This window comes from Epinephelus fuscoguttatus, linkage group LG17, assembly GCF_011397635.1.
Source record: "Epinephelus fuscoguttatus linkage group LG17, E.fuscoguttatus.final_Chr_v1".
Classification (NCBI taxonomy): Eukaryota; Metazoa; Chordata; class Actinopteri; order Perciformes; family Serranidae; genus Epinephelus; species Epinephelus fuscoguttatus.
Window position 1 is genome coordinate 32,211,854 of NC_064768.1, and position 19,575 is coordinate 32,231,428.

The window sequence follows — 19,575 nt, forward strand, 5'->3', positions numbered from 1 at the left end:
GCTTTAGAGTGTTGTTCAGTCTGCTCATTATTTATCCAAAGTGATTGCGTCCAGATAGGCAGGATATCTAGGATTTCAAGATTGTTTTCTTGGCAGGTGTCAAATAACTTTCTCTGATGTATCAATTTCAAAATAAAGAGAGGATTAACATTAAGGAGAAACAGCTAATGATTGCAGGTGGCACGGTGCTGCAGTGGTTAGCATTGTTGCCTCACAGCTAGAGGGATTTCTGGTTTGAACCCAGGGTGGGGGCCCTTCTGTGTAGAGTTTGCATGTTCTCCCAGTGTCAGGCGTGAGTTTTCTGTAGGTATTTCAGCTTGCTCCCACAGTCTGGGCAGGCTAGGTTAATTGGTAACTCTGAATTGGCTGTACGTGTGAATGTGAGTGTGTCAGCCCTGCCATAATCTGGCGACCTGTCCAGGGTGCGCCCCGCCTCTCGCCCAGTGTCAGCTAGGATAGGCTCCAGCCCCACCGCAACCCCTAACGGGATAAGCAGTTATGGAAAATGAGTGAACTACAGTAAGGATTGTACCAGGCAATATTCATGAGATGAGCTAATGCTCTGGTAACAAAAGCATATCCCCCAGCAACCCCTGGAAACTTTCCTGTAATAAGAGCAACATAAATAATGAGAGGGTGTAGGTTATGCTCTATTAATATCTTTAAAATAAATGTGTTCATGACGTTACATTTTATTCATATTTTGTTTGTACACACAAAACTGCATAAAATCCAGATAATAAAGAAAGACAGAAATGTGTCAGAAGAGGTCAAGAGGTCTTTCTAAGCTGATCTGCTGATGATGTCCAGAGACTCTGATATGCTGACTGTGTGTACAGAAACTAAAAAGGAGAACTGCTGATTCACCTCTTTTGTGATCGACATGATATATCAGCTGTGTTGAAATCACTCTCTAAAGACTGTGTGTGTGGGGGGCAGGCACTTGAGGGTTGCTGAGGCAGAAATGACATTTACTAAATCAATCATTGCCACCCAGTAGAGCAGTGTTTACTCTTCAGTACTGTGATCCACAAAGCAGGAAGCTCGGGTCCCGCTGGTCGGCTTGGCCTTTTTGTGTAGAGTTTGCATGTCTTCCACAGACCTGCAAGGCTGCACATAAGGTTAATTGGAGAATCTAAATTGTGAATGTCAATGGTTGTCTCAGTTTGTGTCAGTCCTGTGATAAACTGGTGACCTGTTCAGATGTGTACCCTGCCTACCCCAGTCTGCGTTACACAGCGGGATTGCTTTTCTCTGTAGTATATCGGGTAGCAGCCCAGTCTCAAGAATAAAATGTTGGCATTTTTGTTTCGGCAAATCACTGATATGCAACATGTTTTTAACAAGAGGTTGGGACATTTCCAGCCATATTTATAGCACCAAAAGTGGGTATTTTATGATGACCAGTTTGGACATTTCTAGACATTTTTATAGCACCAAAAGTGTCTATTTTTAACAAGAGGTTGGGACATATTCAGCTGTATTTATAGCACCAAAAGTAGGTATTTTTTCAACAAGAGGTTGCGATATTTCCAGCTTTATTAAGAGTAACAAAACCAGGTATTTTTTATCAAGAATTTGGGACATTTCCAGCCATATTTATATCACCAAAAGTGGGTATTTTTTAACAAGAGGCTGGGACATATTCAGCTGTATTTGAAGCACCATAAGCGGGTATTTCTTTAATGAGAAGTTGACGTATTTCCAGCTGTATTAAGAGCACCAAAAGCTGGTATTTTTTAACGTGAGACTGGGACATATTCAACTGTATTTGTAGCACCAAAAGCAGGTATTTTTTAATGAGAGGTTGGGACATATTCATCTGTATTTATAGCACCAAAAGCGGGTATTTTTTCAACAAGAGGTTGAGATATTTCCAGCTTTATTAAGAGCACCAAAACCGGGTATTTTTTTTATCAAGAATTTGGGACATTTCCAGCCATATTTATATCATCAAAAGTGGGTAGTTTTTTAACAAGAGGCTGGGACATATTCAGCTGTATTTGTAGCACCAAAAGCAGGGTTTTTTTTTAATGAGAAGTTGACGTATTTCCAGCTGTATTAAGAGCACCAAAAGCAGGTATTTTTAAACGAGGGGTTGGAACATATTCAGCCATAATTATAGCACCAAAAGCGGGTATTTTTTAACTAGAGGTTGGGATATTTCCAGCCGTATTTATAGCACCAAATGCAGGTATTTTTTTAATGAGACGTTGGGACATATTCAGCTGTATTTGTAGCACCATAAGCAGATATTTTTTAATGAGAGGTTGGGACATATTCAGCTGTGTTTATTGCACCAAAAGCTGGTATTTTTGAACGAGAGGTTGGGACATTTCCAGCCCTATTTATAGCACCAAAAGTGGGTGTTTTTTAACGAGAGGCTGGGACATTTCCAACTGTATTTATAGCACCAAAAGCAGGTATTTTTTAACTAGAGGTTGGGATATTTCCAGCTGTATTTATAGCACCAAATGCAGATATTTTTTAATGAGAGGTTGAGATATTTCCAGATGTATTCAGAGCTCAAAAAGTGGGTATTTTTTAACGTGAGACTGGGACATATTCTTCTGTATCTATAGCATCCAAAACGGGTATTTTTTAATGAGAGGCTGGGATATTTCCAGCTGTATTTATAGCAACAAAAGTGGGTATTTTTTCACAAGCAATTGGGTTGTGGGTTGACTGAGAACAGATCCTCTACTAGATTCTGTATGAGTGCAGTTGGGTGCAGTTTTTGGAAACAACACCAAGCATATATTTTGCCACATGCCCTAAAGCACTTCTAGCTCATTGATTCAATCCTATGGCCGTATGTGTGTATACACAAAGATGGCCTTTTTGTAGGCCTACATACAAGGCTGTGTTTATAATCAGACTGCACTCATGATGAACAGATCATGCAAACATGTAAAAGATGACTCACTATACAGTGTGTATACTATATACAGAGGCTAGACTAGATACAAGATCTTACAGCTACAAGATAAAACAAGAGGTCACCATTGTTATATCCATAGCAGTCATATTTTGGGGGTGAGGAGCTGTTAACTCTTATCCTTGATCTATGATCAAATGTAAAGAATGAATTGACAGCAGAGGTTTCTGTTTCTGATGTTGTGCTGAGTCAGACCCAGGCAACTTTTAACACAGCTGACCCCTTTCATCTGACCTAATCCTGCCACCTAGTGGTTGATACAGGATCCACACACCATGAAGTGATGTTTTGTCATCTGCTTTTTACCAAGCTCAAGAAGACATTCTGGAGCTAAACTTTTACAAACATTTTTAAGCTGTTAACTTGGGCTTGAGAACCCAGTGAAAATTCATGTGTCATAAATAAGAGAGTTTCTAAATTAGGTCAAAGTGATACAGTTTAATTCAACAGTCCAGCATGAAATCGTCCCACCATAGAGGTTTTAATGTTCATTTCATCTGAGACATACTACAGTTTGAAACATTGTTCACAGTCCCTGACAGAACAGTCCATCTCACAGTCCTGATACAAAAAGCTTAATGAAGTCACACTTGGAAGCAAATTGTTTCAACCTTTATTAAACATAGCTTGCAAGAGATAAATATTACAAAGTTATTTCCTCCAAAATTAGCTTATTTTTTCAATCAATGCATAATTGTCAATCAACTGGCAGTATTCAAACAGCATTATTTTCTTTTACTTTTTTGAAGACCGTTAAATATCAAGTATGTGCAAAAGGTCAGGATTGATGTAAGCAAAAACAAAAAAAAGGACTTTTAGATTAGTTTCCGGTCGATTTTGTCTGTTTCCGCGTCCCCAAATGTTTATTTCAACATTGTCAACATTATACAAAAAGTCAACTGAAAATTGATCAAACTAATTTTGAAAATTAAACGTTTCCCTGCATTAGCAACGACAACTAATAGAAGATAAAGCCAAACAGTAGAGGACCATACGTGTTGTATGCTGGTGTTGGCAGGAAAAGTGATCACTGATTCAGGGTCAGTTCTTCTGAGGTCAAGCAGCAGACGTGGCCATTTAACAAAAACCAGGGTTCCACTGATGTAATAGTGAATACCTGGATGGAACATCTAGAGCCAAACTTCTGTATAAAATTGACTTTTTATGTCAAAAGTTCCAAGAAATGATGTAAACCATGGTGAAAAGCTGGAACCCACTTGAAATGCACATTAGGATCATATCAACAATTTACCATTCACAATGAATGTCCCTGTTACCCTTCGTCACTGTAAACAGCTGGAACTCCTTTCTGAGAAAAGTCTGAATGAGAACAGTCTTCAGTGTGTTCGTCAGAGCAACAGGGACACTAGACACCATGTTTTTAAATGTCTTCTTTCAACACTGTGAGTAGCACAAATGTGTCAGCACCAACTCTCCAGTCCAGCAAATTTCACAACTCAATGGTTCATAGAAAGCCAATGTGCCTGAATGTGTGGACATACAATCAGCAATAATGTAGGATAGACATGATGTGTATGAACGTGCAAAAACACCAGTCTGGTCCTTTGGTGAGAGGCCAAACTGGCACATCAGTCTGACCCTGGATCAAACCATTAGTTCAGGAGGGTCCCTCAATTCTCTCCATGTAATCTGACACACAATGTGAAACATTCAAAGTGCTTTTATCTAGAGCAAGATCAGGAAAGGAAACAAAGTTACTTCAAGTTTCAATGCTCTGAGAGAAAACAAAAGAAATGTTCAGATGTGTAATGTGAACCAGACTGCAGACCCTGTGTGTCTGAACCAATGAGCACCTTCCTGCAAACTCTTAACTAGTCCCCAACCAAAGCGAATGCATCCAGGGAGACCGCTTCAAGAAGCAGAGGAGGGAGGGGGGAAAAAAAAGAATCCCAAACATTTTGCACATTTGTTACACAATAATACACAGTGATCACAAAACGAAATGACAAGCTTCACAATATTCATGGCTTTTTGTTTGCTTTTCTACACAATATACAACCATTTAATTTCTTTTTTCAGTACAAGGGAGGAGAAAATGCTTATGTACAATAAGTCATTATTACTTCAAACCTAGCAAATATCGTGTCATTTATTCCATAGTCAATACATTTGTTTATTTTTTAAAACTGCAATAGAAAGAAAACAGAACTCAATTGAGACGTCAGAAAAAGAATGACTTCAAATTTAAATCTTTTAGATTTCAAGAAAGAATCTGCAGTCCAAATACAAAGGTGTGTGGATGCATCTGCAAAAGAGCAAGAGACAGGAGCTTTTTTTTTCCTTTAACTTCAGCTTGGCAGCAAAAGGAGATGCATGACAAAAACATTGCTAAAATCAAATCGTGAGTGGCAGTAAAAATTTATCCCAGACATTAAAAACTCATTAAAATATATCTCTACATCCAATTTCAACTGTTCCACCAAAGTGATAATTGATCCATGTTTTTATAGGATTAACAAAAATGCTGTTTTCCAAGTGTTAACTTGAGCTAACATCTCTGAATCTAATCGTAGGTAGTTTCATAGTCCTGGCCTAAGCCTTTCATCATCACTGGGCTGTTCATCATCACATCGCTCTGACGTGCAGGTCTGAACCAGAACACATCCATCTGACAGTCGGGCTGGAATAAACATCACCAACCACTGTGCACATATGGACGGGGGGACTGTAACAATGCAGAGGGTAACAGTGACATAGATTCACATAAACAAATGACAGAAGATGTGCAGAGGCTGTGCAGTTACACCACCAAACTCTCAACTGTGTAGAGCTCCATCAAGGACATCCACTGGAGAGGTGAAACATGGTCATGGCTACAGAATCATCTAAAAGGACTGTTTGTATTAACATTAGTAAAGGTGAGCAGATTTAGAGTTTATATTGCCGTGGTTTGTCCTAAATTGTCTTGACTTTAGAAGAGGAGCTTGTGAAGTGAAGTCTGTCCCCTTTTTAAGCTAGCTTGTGCTAAACTAGCATTGGTCAAACGATTTGTTTTTCCCATAAAGGCTATCTCTCATTGGTCTCTCAGAAAAGGGTCCAACTATTACACATTCTCAGAGCTCGAAATACCACTTGCATATGCATGTAAGTGCACATAAAAGTCGAGCTGTGCAAGTAATGGTCAGCTTTACATGCGCCAGTGCACGTAGCTTGGTACAGACCGTAGTCTCATGCATTGACCATGAACCTCATGCTTTTAAAACTTTTCACCTGCTCTGATGCCACAGGGCCATTTTTCTACACAATGAAAAACAAATTGATAATTGATGACATTGCGGATTGAATAAAGGGCGCTGAAGGCTTTTTTATACTCGTGCTGACAGTGCACAGATGGACATGACGGAGTGGCACAGTGCAAAAGCTGCACCATGTATAACCCGATCAAGCTGGCCTGTTTGGGCTCTGATGTCTTTTCGTTCTGTTACAGTACTGGTGCTTAGAGCGTCAGCATCACAGCGATAATTTATTAGACACCACCGTGACATCTGTGAAGAAGTCCTAATATGATTTTTTTTTAAAGTTTTCATATTAGTATTAATATAAACTTAGGTTGACCATAAAGCTCAAATGGTATTCTGACATACTGAAAATGTCCTGACACCAAATAGTGAAGTAAAATAAAACCTTGGTGCAGGTAAAAAAAAAAAAAAAAAAAAAACTTTACGGAAAAAAAAAAAAATGGTGCATGTATTTTTAAAAGTTACATGCACCAGTGCATGTACACAGAAGTATTTTGAGCCCTGAATTCTGCTACTGCATTGGGTGAAGAAAACACTTCATTGCCCAGTCGTTAAAATGATTTCCCTGTTAAAACGTCAAGTGTTTCCATTTTACTAGCAATCTGAAGAGCTGATAGAAACTGAATTTAGAACACGGACAGAGAACATCAGTGTCAGTGTCAGTGTTAGCCTGATTGAAGACAGAAGCCGTCTGTGAGAAAAATAACACTAAAAAAAAATTAAATTGAGGGGCTTCGTTAGCTAGCTTAGCTAACTAGCTGGTGGACTCATTGAACAAAATGGATGCTACCACTGCTAGCTTCTACCACTGTGCAGACAGTAGTTCTGCTCGAATCAAAGAAACAAGACTGGCCACTTACCGACACACAGTCTTTGAAATTAAGTGCTATAGTTTATTTTGCCGGTTTGTTTTTAGCAAGAAGCTTAAACTTATTAGCTACTTCTAAAAAAAAAACTTTAGAAAAGGTTTTTAAGTGCCACTGTAGCTTCTCTTGCTATTTAGCTTTATCTTACATTTTTGCATTGCTTGCCATTCAGCAGAAGGAGCTTTAACAAGAATAAGAGACTACAGCCACACCAGCTGTGTGGCTTTACTTAGCATAGCAGTACATTGAGCTTAACGCCAATGTCAGGATGTGAACATGCTCAAAATGAATGTTAACAAGGTAGGTAGCAGGTATAATGTTTACCGTGTTAGCGTGCTACCATTTGTGAATTAAAACTTAACACAAAGTACAGCTGAAGCTGATGAGAATGTCATTAGTCTTGCAGATATTTGGATGTAAACCAAAGCACCTGACAAAAGTGAAATTTTGGAACGTGAGTGTCTGCGACGTTGTGTAGAGGATTCAAAGTTTAAGAGTGTGAGTCCAGAATGAACTGAGTGTGATGTAACCCAAACGTGATCAGAAATCCAAACACAACGTAAACATGACTGTTTCATTCACACATATTAACTGCACAGAAACTGAGACATAAACATTTTGTCAGAAGCTGTAACAAGCTGTTGCCCAAGAAGTGAAGGAATCCAACATGGCTGCCAGAATGTGTGTTGGCCACCTGCGACCCTCTGCAACAGTGTCGGTCTCATGTCAATGGTGAACCTGTGCCACTTTGTTTCACCACACAACAATCTAGATATTCTCTATGAACAATTTACATGCTCCTGCCTGGAAGATGTTTAACATGGATCGGTGTTGTGTTTTATCCAAATCCGACATGAGATTTCATAGACGACAGTTGACTATTTGCTACGGCTCCTTAGTAAGCTGAGGTTTCCCACTCAGACTGAAATGTGTTGGTCAGTTCAGAACCCTGTATCTCAAACACAAACTGACTTCATTACAGCGCCTGTGTCCTTCAGTCAGGAGTCACTTAAGTTCTGAGAGTAATACTGCACATTGACTGAACACTGCTTGAAATGCCTGAGCTACGACAACATTTGGAGCCCACCGCTCCTGAGGAAACCAGTTAAGTGTTGCTCTTACACTTCACATTGGGGTCGTGTGTGTGTCTATATGTATTTATATAAAGTTAACTAGATGTAGCCTGATGTTAGCAGGTTTGAGCTGTAAACCAGTAAACAACTGCCTCTAAAGCTGGGCTCAGACTGGAGGAGTTTAAAATCGTTCAAAACCAATTTTAAAATCAGGTTGTATCATGCAAATAAGACTTCACAGATGTTCTTCTCTACTCTCAAACATGCTACAAGATTAGAAAACAATGGCGCATCACATAATAGAGAATATAATAAAGACTATCATGACAGAGGGAGCATGAATGCAACACCTCACGTCAGTTTTAATATCAAAAGTAGTGTGTTCACTAATGTTTGGAGCTAGAATGTTTACTGTTGCTTGGGAAAACTGTCAGCAGCTGCGTACTGACGTAATCATAACTACCATCACCCTGATTTTAAATCCTTAATATCAGCCATGATTGAAGTTGGGAACTGTATATTTAAACGTCTCACATTACCAGATAATCTGGGCCTGACATCCGATTTCTCCTCTAGGTGAATCAGGGGATAAGTCGGCCATACACTCCTGCAGCCTGAGCCCGGCTTAAATGAAATATTTATGGAACAGATTGAACGGTTCAATGAATGAAATGTGCAAATTAAAACAAATCTCATTTTTAGGTTTCCTGTAGCTGTGATCAGGGAAGAGCTGTGGCTGCACACAACTAGCTAATATCTGAGAAGGAAGATCCATATGGACAAATTGGACAGCTGATGGTGTCCCACTGCACTGAAAAGGAGGCTAAATTTACGGCTGGGTTTTGATGATGGTACATTTACTTATCTAGTAATCATCTAACCCCAGCACACTGGGCACCAGGGATTTGGAAACCGACACTTGAGGTCCAACATTAACAGAGATCAACACTGGCAAAGTAAAAATAGGATCAAACCACTCATCATCCCTAAAACACAAACCTTGATGCAATCCACAATACTCAGGACATCTCCCCTAACACTCTGGTGGGCTGTCAGCCAGCATCCAGACCTTAGCCACTCTCAATTGTAACATTCTTTTCCTCCTTTTAAAAAAAATGTTTTTCCAATTGGAAATATGCAAAGTGCTCCTCTGGAGTGAGGCAACTTGTGTGCAGAGCATGCACACAATGATTGATCCATGTCTCTCCCATAAAAGATATAATCCACATCCTTTTTTTTCTCCCTCTGAAGCTAGGTATCTATACATTATCCATACAGATATTTCAATAGTTTCTGTTTTTAGCTATGTTGATTATTATCGTCTCCGGGGGCTAATACCTCTCAGGCACGCCACCATTTCATTAGGAGACGCCGCAAAAAATAACAAATAAACTAACAGATAAACTAAAAAAAAAGAAGGGAAGGTTGGGTGGGAGGGGTCAACAATCAGAAAACAATCTAAAAATCCAAATATAACAAGAAAAGGAACCCAGATTTTTCTAGGTTTTTAGGTACAGAATCTGTGGTTTGGATGCAGAAAATGTGCGTCCACCTTCAGATTTGAGTTCTTTTCACTTTCTCAAAGAGCATGTGATGCCAAGAGGAGCTGCTGGGTAAAAAGGGTTCAGTCTGTGCATACTGGATAACCAAAGGTATCTAGGGGGGCATGGAGGGGTCGGTGGCAGGTAGTGAGATAGGAGGGAAAACCAACTTGCTTCTCTCTGAGTGGACTCCATCATCCCCCCGTTCATACAGGGTGAGTTTGTAGACGATGTCCTCCAGCCTGTCAGCTCCCTCCTTGCTTAAGTTTATATGGGCTGTTGGTCCAGTGAAGGTGCAGTAGTTTCGTCTGTTAGTCCTGATTAGTACAACTACAGTTTGTAGTTAACAGTTACATCCATCTGGTAAGTGTTCAAATCTGTAGCAGGAGAGGCAGACGTCTGAAATGAAGAAACTGGTGATGACCTTTGATTTTGAAATGGTGGGAGCCGACTAGAAAAGCACAAGGTTTTCCAAAATCTGATCACATAGGATTCTCTTTTGTACACATATGCACCTTTTGTTAGTCATGTCGGTTGATTAGCTCTGATGGTAGCAGGATGTCTCCTCAAAATTGGTGATGCTGCCCCAAACCCAAGTTGTCGGAGCTGCATATTGGTGTGAAAACAGCTCTTGAAACTGGCCCTTTTGACAAGACAACACAAATGTGGGTGCTCTGGTCTCAATTTCATTTTCATGCCCCCCCACCCCTGTTTTTGTTCCTATTGAGTATTTTCCACTTTGTTACTCCAAGTTAGCGAGCTAACACTTTTTACAAAGCTTCAAAGTTGTTAAACTTTATGTTGCATAGCAACCAGAATGCACCCTGTTGATCTGTTACTAGCAATAGTCACATCTAAGCTTTATAATTGAGTGGAGAAAAAAATCCTATATGATCGTGGCCTAAAGTGGCCCTACAATGACTCACCGTCACTGCCCAAGGTAAAGGAGAGACAGCAGAGAAACAAAAACGGACCAAACACTTATAAAAGAAAAAAAGCATAATGAGTAATCGTAACTGAAGCAAAAATGGTAGTTGCAGGTATAATAATAGTGCTACCAACAGCGATAATAATGGGAATTATAATTGTTAAACAACGCTGACGAAGAAGATTTTTACTATAATAACAACATTTGAGATGCACTGACAGTTTAGTGTCTTTGTCCGACTTCGTGGGTTTTCATGGGTTGGTTTAAGGTAGGCACACGGACAGGCACTGCATGCGATGGGGGGTGGGGTGGGGGTGGGGTGGGGATGTTGGTCGATCTAGGAGTGCTTCAGTATGGGGTAGGAGGGCAGGATGGGGCGGGGGGTGGCTTCAGAGGGCAGGAGAGCTGGGCGGGGCTCATTTCTGTCCGGTGATGGACTGCGATATGGATCGAGGTGGGATCATGTCCAACAGGTACTCTCTCTGCCGGTCTGCTAAGCTGGAGCTCTTATGGGGTCCAACTGCCGCTGGGTTCAGATAGGCAATATTTAACCCTGTGGGAACAAGACAGACACATAAAGAGGAGACTGTAAGGTCCGGCAACACTTAAAGTTTAGGCTGTGGAGTATAAAATCTTAAATATTTATTTACACCAAAGCCATGACTTTTGATCAGGCATAATACGTGATCACCCCATATAAAAAACATAAAATTCACTGTCCCTTAACGGATCACTATGACACCAGATTTGTCCTGTATTTTCGTACATGTATGAGGATATTCTTTTCTCTCAGATATTGGTAGGGACAATTCTGTCCTCCCAAAATATTGGTAGGGATATGTCCCTATTGTCCACATGCAAATCTACGCCTTTGTTTGACTGCACTGGTATGAGTGACTTTGAGCACAGACAGAGGTTGGCGAAATGCTTAACTCTTACCCCATTTACACTGTCGGTTCAAGGCAGGAATACCGCAACATTATGCTGCCTTACTGTTTTGAACAAAAGGTACGATCGTAGAGTTAGGGGACTGATTTGTCTTGCCTCTGACAGGACAACCAGCAGGATGAGATCACAGGCTGCATGGGTGTGATGTTTTGACAATGTGTTATGCGTGTGACCCACTGAGGGAGACTTAACAAGTAGCTGGCAGCAGCTAGTGGCTTACTCAAAGTGGAGGAACAGCGGCCAAAAATGCCCATCAATGAGGTCTGGGAGCTCCTTACCCTCCAAGCAGAGGACAAGATCAGCTGCTACGTAACAGAGATGGTGAATAATTGCTATTGCTATTGCCATGTTATGCCATTGTTATTGTTGATAAAGAGGCCGCGATGCCGACATGCTGTCTAAAAACCACACATGGGAGCAGCATGATGCTGCCGTTGTTTGGTTCTGTGTAAAAATGCAAAGGTGGCATGAAGAAGCGACTTCATCATGATTTTATAGTACGATCTCTGTGTAAAGACAGCTTCTGTCTCTAAAAAGTCTCAAAGACCAGTGTATAAAACATTCAGATAGCAGCTTCTCGTTCATATCATATCAGCTGTCACTGGTTCAAGTGCTCTCTTCAACCAGCGTCTATTTGGTCAAAGATTATTTGTGAGGGAAGAGGCTCCACTCTGTAGCACCACAGTCCAGTCAGAGTGGACTGAGTTGATTCATGCCAATTTCAGGTGTCACGTTCTCTCAGTAAATCTTTCATTCATATCATATCTATAATTTAAGATGATCAACTTTATAGTTTTGAACCACAACCTTCAATATTTCAGTCAAGTCTTGCCAGATCGAGCATCTACAGCTGTTATTTCAATGTGTCAGACATCCCTGATGAACATGAGTTGATTCAGGCACCCAAACACACAGCAGACACTGTACAGCAGATACCTGGGATGTTGTAGATCTGGCGACGGCTGTCATGCTGCAGTCTATTGCTGCTACTGCTGCTGCTGCCTCCACCGCTGCCACAGTGCTTGGCACTAGTCATTCCCATGAGGCTGCTGGCCACTGACAGCTGGGAGGCCTGGGCGAAGTTGGACAGGACACCTCGCGCTGAGTTGGACAGACCTCGCTGCAGGGAGGCCTGAGGCTGGGGAGCCTGAGGACAGTACAGACATCCCATTAACTTCACCATTGCTGCCACACAGTGCACAAATTACACTTTGTAGGTTAGCAGATGCAATGCATTACTGGATTTAGTCAATTGTCAAGTACAAATACCAGAAACTTGGTGGTTACAGCTTAAAACACGCTTAGTTAGAGTCCATTTCTTTGTTTCACGTTATCTAAAGTAAATATAATTGTTAGTGGTAGCCGTACTGCAGAACACGAGACATTCACATGACCACAAAAAAATCCTGAGCACTTTTTTTTTCAAAGCCTTTTTGTTACAGATCATTCTACACCTACAGGCAGACAAACTTACAAATACTTTTACACAAGCAAAGGCGGACTGTGAGATGGCAGGCTGCAGTGTACCTGGCGGAGTGCATGATGTCGAATCATGGTGTCAGTCTTGGAGGCGTTGGGGCCAGTAGGAGCCGAGCTGGGAGAGAGGGCCGCCTGCTGCTGAAGCCTCTGTTCAATTTCCTGTCATGGTGGCACATTTAGGAGTTTACACTGATTCACACATTCACATACATCCATTCCATTTAGCCTTTGTGGCCAACAGTTGTTTGAAAGCAGCTGTACTGAAAACCCGGTCAGATAACCTAACATGAGTGTTTGGGAGGTTTTGGCAGGTTGACAACATCTCTAAAAAGGTCAGTGTCAGGCCCTGGGCAGAGAAGGCATGTAGTACATTGTGCTGTGTGATCACAGTGCTTTTCTGCCTGCATCCTCTCACTGAAGTACATTGAGTTCAGAGGTGATTCTCCTATGTGGCTGCTCTCTGTTAAAAAGTGTGTAGTTCACCCATTCCTTAAAAGGTGCAAATGTCCACAGGACATAGCAAAAGAAACCATTTACTAAATAATAAGACGTATTATTTCTCTGAGACGTAGGTGGCAAGATTAGAATGATGTTGTTGTGATATAACTTTATGTTGATATGTATATAAGCAAACTGTTGCAGAGGGACATGGTGCTGACCTGCTCCTGCTGCAGGGCCTTCACAAAGGCGTTCTTCAGCCTGTTGGTGTGCTCCGCCTTCAGAGCCTTCTTCTGATTGGAAGTCATGCACTGCTCACAGAGAATTCGCCCGCTCTTCTCTTGCTTCCAGTGGGGGGTGAAGTCGGTTCTGCATTGGGCACAGAAGAAAGGCTCCATGCGGGCCAGCGTCCCTCTGAGTTTACCTACAGAGAAGAATTTTGGTGCTTACTTTATCTATGAGTTTGATTTTACAGGGTTTAAGGTCAGACTAAAACAGAATGATCTGTTTTCTCTCCTCTGAGTGTTGGCTGCTTACCCTGACTGTCGAGCACACTCTGCACCACCTCCTCCAGGCCCACCATGTAGATGAACTCGCTGTTGGCGGCAGAGGGCAGGAAGTGAAGGAGTGGGGCGGGGGGTTTGGGTGGAGGGATCTCCAGCAGGGTTTTCTCCAGCTGCTTCCTAAGGGCCAGCTTGGCCGCCGCCTGGCTACTGGCCTGATCGGCCATGGAGCTCACCCCTCCGCCAGCCGAGCTGGACATGGTGGATGGGCTGACAGCCGAGGCTCCGCCCAGGCCACCGGCCACCCCGCCAGCCCCTGCTGCTGCTGCTGCTTGCATGTGGGCCAGGTTCATGTACATGGCACTAGAGCCTGAGCGCTGGGAAGCTGCCACCTGCTGGCTGGCCTGCAGGGAGACACACATTCGCTTTTGCTTAGCAAAGTAAAGTCACATTTTTAAGGTTTGAGCACTGATATCACAACCTGCCACAGAATAAAAGAACATTTGCTGCCTTTGCTGCCCTTCAAAGTCCTGAGCTACTTTATGTGTTATCATTTACACATCAGCTTTTAATGCAGTTGTCTTTAAAGTGCTCCCTGTCTACTTACTGGCCTCAGCCTATAGAGCTGGGGATGTTTAAGTAACAGTGGTCTTTGGATAGAGGTTTGCAAAGGTCCACTTGGTTCCTAATAAGTGAGAGCCAGTTGGGGAACTCAGGCCAGGTCCTGTTGCATGTGTGTCAATAACTCTAATACACAAGTGGATCCGAACAGACTCTTGACAGCTCTGCTCGTGGGTAAGCATCATGATGCTGCCAGTGCTGGTGTCCTCTTTCTTGGGTCTGCTCGAGTTCAATTCATTTTGAACTGGGCCTTATTATTCGGTCTACTGGGATAGAGTCTGAGTGTACTCAGGTTCCACTGGGGCTAGATCTCTCTTTTCAGAGAATGGATTAAGTGACATCATAAGTCAACATGCAACACTGATTTTGATCTGTCTTTGTCAGGAACTGTCAAGTCTTTACATTCGAATGGACTGTTTTGGATTAGGTCTAAACACCCAAAGAACCTGTAATGTAACCTGTATCTTTAGTGTTTGTTAAATGCTGCTAAAAACAGAAATATGAAATAAACAACATTCTTTTTTATGTTAAGAATGTTGCTGGGCTCAAATTTTTAGTGATTTAAGTTGTTACAAATGTCAGTGTGATTTTAAAACAGGTTTTCATACATCTGGAACAGAGTCTGAAAGTTCTGGTTTCACTCAGGCTCACTACGATGAGTAAGACAGTTAACAGTTTCACCGCAGACTAACTTTTTCCCCTTAAGTTAAGCTCACTGTGGATACTCCTCAACTGAATGCGCTGCTCTCTCCCACTCGCTAAAGCGTTACTGATTTTTGTTACATAAAAATAAAATCACAATAACAGAAAAAATCATCTCTAAATAAGAGGTTTCTGCACAGCTACAGAGAGAAAAGCTGACTTCACTGTCAACACAGTCTATGACATTACTGAATGCACTGCAGTTAGCTGGGCTTGGTATGGCTCCATACCTGCTGGTAGCTGACTGCATTGGCCAAGCTACTTGAGCTGGAGCGAGACATCCCAGGCTTAGAAGAGATCCTCTGGCCTTGCAGCTGGGCAGGGTTGGGGGCTATCACTCGCTGGGACATCAGCATGGGCGGCAGGTTGGCATTGGCTGCTGACCTGATGACTGTATGACCCTACAGAGAGGAAAAACAGAGAAGTTAAATAAAAGGAAAATACTCAAAGTAAAGGAAACACTTTATGCAGTTAAACATTTTTGTTTGATATAAGGGTAAGTTTGGGATTTTTTAACACGGACCTCATATACCTATGTTTTTGTGTCTTAGTGACCAATTGAAATTGGTCCAGTATTAAGTGAGGCCACTGCAACCGGCAGCAGCAAAACAAACTGCTTTGTAACCGCTCTGTGCATGATCACACCGTCAATTAACATCCACTAAAGGTGCTTATTTTTGTCACAGACAGGCTCAGATTATTATTACTATTGTCTGATAGCTTATGAAAAGGATCCTGCAGAGATACCGCTTTTTATTAAAGAATAAGATCCTTTTTATTTTACCAGAAACAGCCCAAAAATCACTATTGCCAAACCCACCAGACGCCATTTAAAATAACAGTACATTTATCACCCCAAAACACTTCACTTAAAGTCAACAAAAACAATACGAAACTCATATAACCCATCTTGGTTTGTCTTCTCACTATTCCAAAAATCACTAACTCTAGTTTGGTTGAAATAACCAAGTCTGGTGTCTAAAACAATGGCGATGTCAGGGCAGTTTCTGGCTAAACAAAAAGGATCTTAATCTTTAACAAAAAGGTCTATCGCTGTAAGGATACTTTCCACAACTTGTCAGACACTTAAAATGACAGTCTGAGCCTGTCAGTGGCAAAAACAAGCACTTTTAGTGGACATAAATTCACATTGCCAACATGCCCCTGATGGTTACGGTGCTGTCTGTTTCAGTCTCGTTCAATACTGGACCAAGTTCAAAAACCGTTGTTTCCATTCGTTACTTAGACACACAAAACATAAACTAAACATAAAGCTAAACATTTGTATAAGAAGTGTTTCTAATATTTAGTCTACCATCATTAATATAAATTTTGTGGGCGAAATATTACAAACATCTTTCGGTACGGTGCAATACAATCATGACGGGAGGATTTATTACATGGCTGTTATATGCCTGCATTAGTTTGAGCGGGACAGACCTTGTACACCAACAACTGAGTGTATAACACTGTATAAATCTCTTCATAATAAATGAGGCACTTATGTTGACACGTTTTACCACAAACCAGGTCTAATGAGAGTCTATATTAAGGGTGGAGCTCTCCCTTCATGTACACACATCCAGTGTTTCAACAGATACTATACACAGTGTGGGCAGCAGAGGGCAGCAGCTGCTTGGTGAGTAAACCAACAACAAACCAGGCGGAATATCACACACACACACACACACACACACACACACACACACACACACACACACACACACACACACACATCCATAACCACAGAAATCTGCTGAATATTTAACACCAACTCAACATGTAATGGAGGAGCAGGGCTACGTCACGCAAGAACAAAGGCTTCCAGCAGGAGGCTGTCTTATAATCAGAGCGGGACCTTCTACCATTCACAGCATTCTAAAATAACCCCAGTATTTATGTCAGTCAAAAACAGCATCTTAATCCCAATTAAACCTGAACCTTTACCTTGACCTCACATAGCACATTTTTTGTCTCTGCATACTCACAGAGGGCCAAAGCAAATATTCTAAAAAGCTTGGATGATGAGAGATTTGGAGGATACAGACATTCACCTCTGGAAAAGGCATATGCGTTTCAATTTCTGTTTGGATTTCTCCAGATGGAATTTCAGTGTTGTATTCAAGACCACTTGAGTCAAATTTAAGACAAGGCTAAGCACAGTCAAATTTGATGTTAAATAGTCAAGAGACTGACAGAAATAGAGCCCTCTCCCAAAACCAAGCTTGAAGAAAGACTTTTTGTTCTGTTAAAAATCCCCAGCGATTTAGAATTGCATTTGGGGGAATCACTAGAGACAGATTTTGAAAAAAAAAGAATGGATAAAATCTAGTATGGGTCGAGTTTCAAAAGCACTGGATGGTACGTTCCTCACGACACAACGGGATAGCATCTTTTCCTTAGATCCTTCCTGTCAGGTAAACACCACAAACTCCAGACGTCGCAGGTTCTCTGTTATCTACTTGTAGGTATTTTGTCAGACTCAGACACTGAGGACATGAGACAGCTGTTTCACGGTGTAGCATTAACCATGACCAGTAAACTGACCTGTCGGAGTACAACTGGTGGAGTGGCCCTTTAATTTGAGATTAAGATGTGTTTGCCCCACCTGATTCCCTCAGGACTAATAATATTATTCAAGTAGTGGGCAGGATTAATCATTAACTCTCTGGAGGTGTATACATGTAATAGTGAATCAAATGTAAAGAACACACAAACACACACACACACACACACACACACACACACAGACCTGTGCAGTGCGGAGGTTCTGGGGCTCAGGGTTGTGCAGGCCCGGCCTCACAGGCAGCTTCCCCAGACCAGGAGAGCTGTGCATGGGAGGAGGCTGCACAGAGGATGCAGCGTTCTGGACCACTGGAACCTGCACACAGTCATCAACAGAGCATTAACACAGCAACACGATTCCTGTTATAGTAGCATTTTTTTTTAACCTTGAGGTTTTACTTCACATACATTTTAAATCATATTACAGTACCCAATTACAGCTCGACCTTAACAGCCAATCTGAAAAGAGCCATGTTTAGCCTATTTAACACAGCTCATATATTTGCTTCAAATGCTGTTGACAATTTTTAAAACTCACCATAGTGTTGTCTAAGGTATGCTGCAATCACTCTACAGAATATTTCTGTCTATATAGATGCTCACTGCATCAATGTAAGTACTCATAGTGTCATAAATTCTTACCATGACTTAAATCAAAGACACTTCTGCATTAAAAGTCTGGATAAATAGCGGGCAAGCACTTGCATTTAAACTCTGCTCTTGCATTCCATTGAAATCCCACCTCTCAGCTCATTCATCAGCCAGTTCTGTCATGGCTCACCTATGCCTGTTACTTTACGTGATGTAAAAAAAAAAATGCATGTGTTTGGGAAGTACTGAGCATTACGATTGGACAAACGAGACATGGATCGTACTGCATGAATTGTGAGAGTAGTTTTGCTGTTAAATGTGAACCGATTTACTGCAGTTCATCAAGAATTTTCTCCATTTTCGGATTCTTTGTTCACCGTGGAGGCATGCAAGACAAACAGAGTAACTGGTATATAAATGATTAGTTTGGGGGTGAAGCATTTCTTTAATCTACAATAATACACCATAATTTATTTGTTACATTTTTTATCGATAATATCAAACTGCAAAGTGTGATATTTCCCTCTGAAATGCAGCACAGTAGAAGTAGAAAGTAGCATAAAATAGATATTACAAATAAATTCATAGCATGCAATTGTACTTAAAGCTGCAGTAGGTAGAAAGCCTGAAAACGGTTGATTTTTGAGTCTCATCTGAGTTAGGTTTCGTTCGTCTCTGCCCTGAGCCCCTCCTACCAGACAAGCACGCGAATATTTTATCCTACTTGGTTCTATTTCTCGGTTCTCCCTCACCTTGCAGCAGCCCTCCCCATCCCTCCCTCGCAGCCCCGCACATACTCCCGAGCCTTGGCTCTCCCTCACCACGCAGCAGCCTGCCCCGCACATACCCCCCTCGGCTCGGCTCTCCCTCTCCGCGGAGAGCCCTCGGCTCTGCTCCCACGGCTGACCCTCGCGCCCCCCGGCCAGGCCTGGCCCCACCTCACCCTTCCCCTCCCTCCGGGGCTCCGGGGAACTGAGTTCTGTCTTCCTTTTTTTGGGTTGTTTAGCCGTCCGTGTAGGCAGTTGTCGCCAATGCTGGAATAGCTATTTTACCTGGTGCACTGTTCGCCATTGCCGCTTGCTCTCCCCTTCTGCCGGCGGCACGTGAACGCGCATATGCAGT

The 19,575-nt window shown here is 41.8% G+C and overlaps 1 protein-coding gene across 1 annotated transcript in view; it reads right to left on the reverse strand.

Annotated features, from left to right (window-relative positions):
* Positions 1–3,539: 3,539 nt before the first annotated feature.
* gatad2b (GATA zinc finger domain containing 2B) overlaps positions 3,540–19,575 on the reverse strand; it is a 51,399-nt gene continuing 35,363 nt past the window's right edge. The window contains exons 5-11 of the mRNA XM_049602288.1: positions 18,050–18,178; positions 15,528–15,698; positions 14,009–14,378; positions 13,693–13,895; positions 13,082–13,192; positions 12,491–12,701; positions 3,540–11,159 (exon numbers count right to left, since the gene is read on the reverse strand). Coding sequence (XP_049458245.1) covers positions 11,023–11,159; positions 12,491–12,701; positions 13,082–13,192; positions 13,693–13,895; positions 14,009–14,378; positions 15,528–15,698; positions 18,050–18,178 — 1,332 coding nt within the window. The 3' untranslated portion in view covers positions 3,540–11,022. The remainder of the gene's footprint in view (positions 11,160–12,490; positions 12,702–13,081; positions 13,193–13,692; positions 13,896–14,008; positions 14,379–15,527; positions 15,699–18,049; positions 18,179–19,575) is intronic.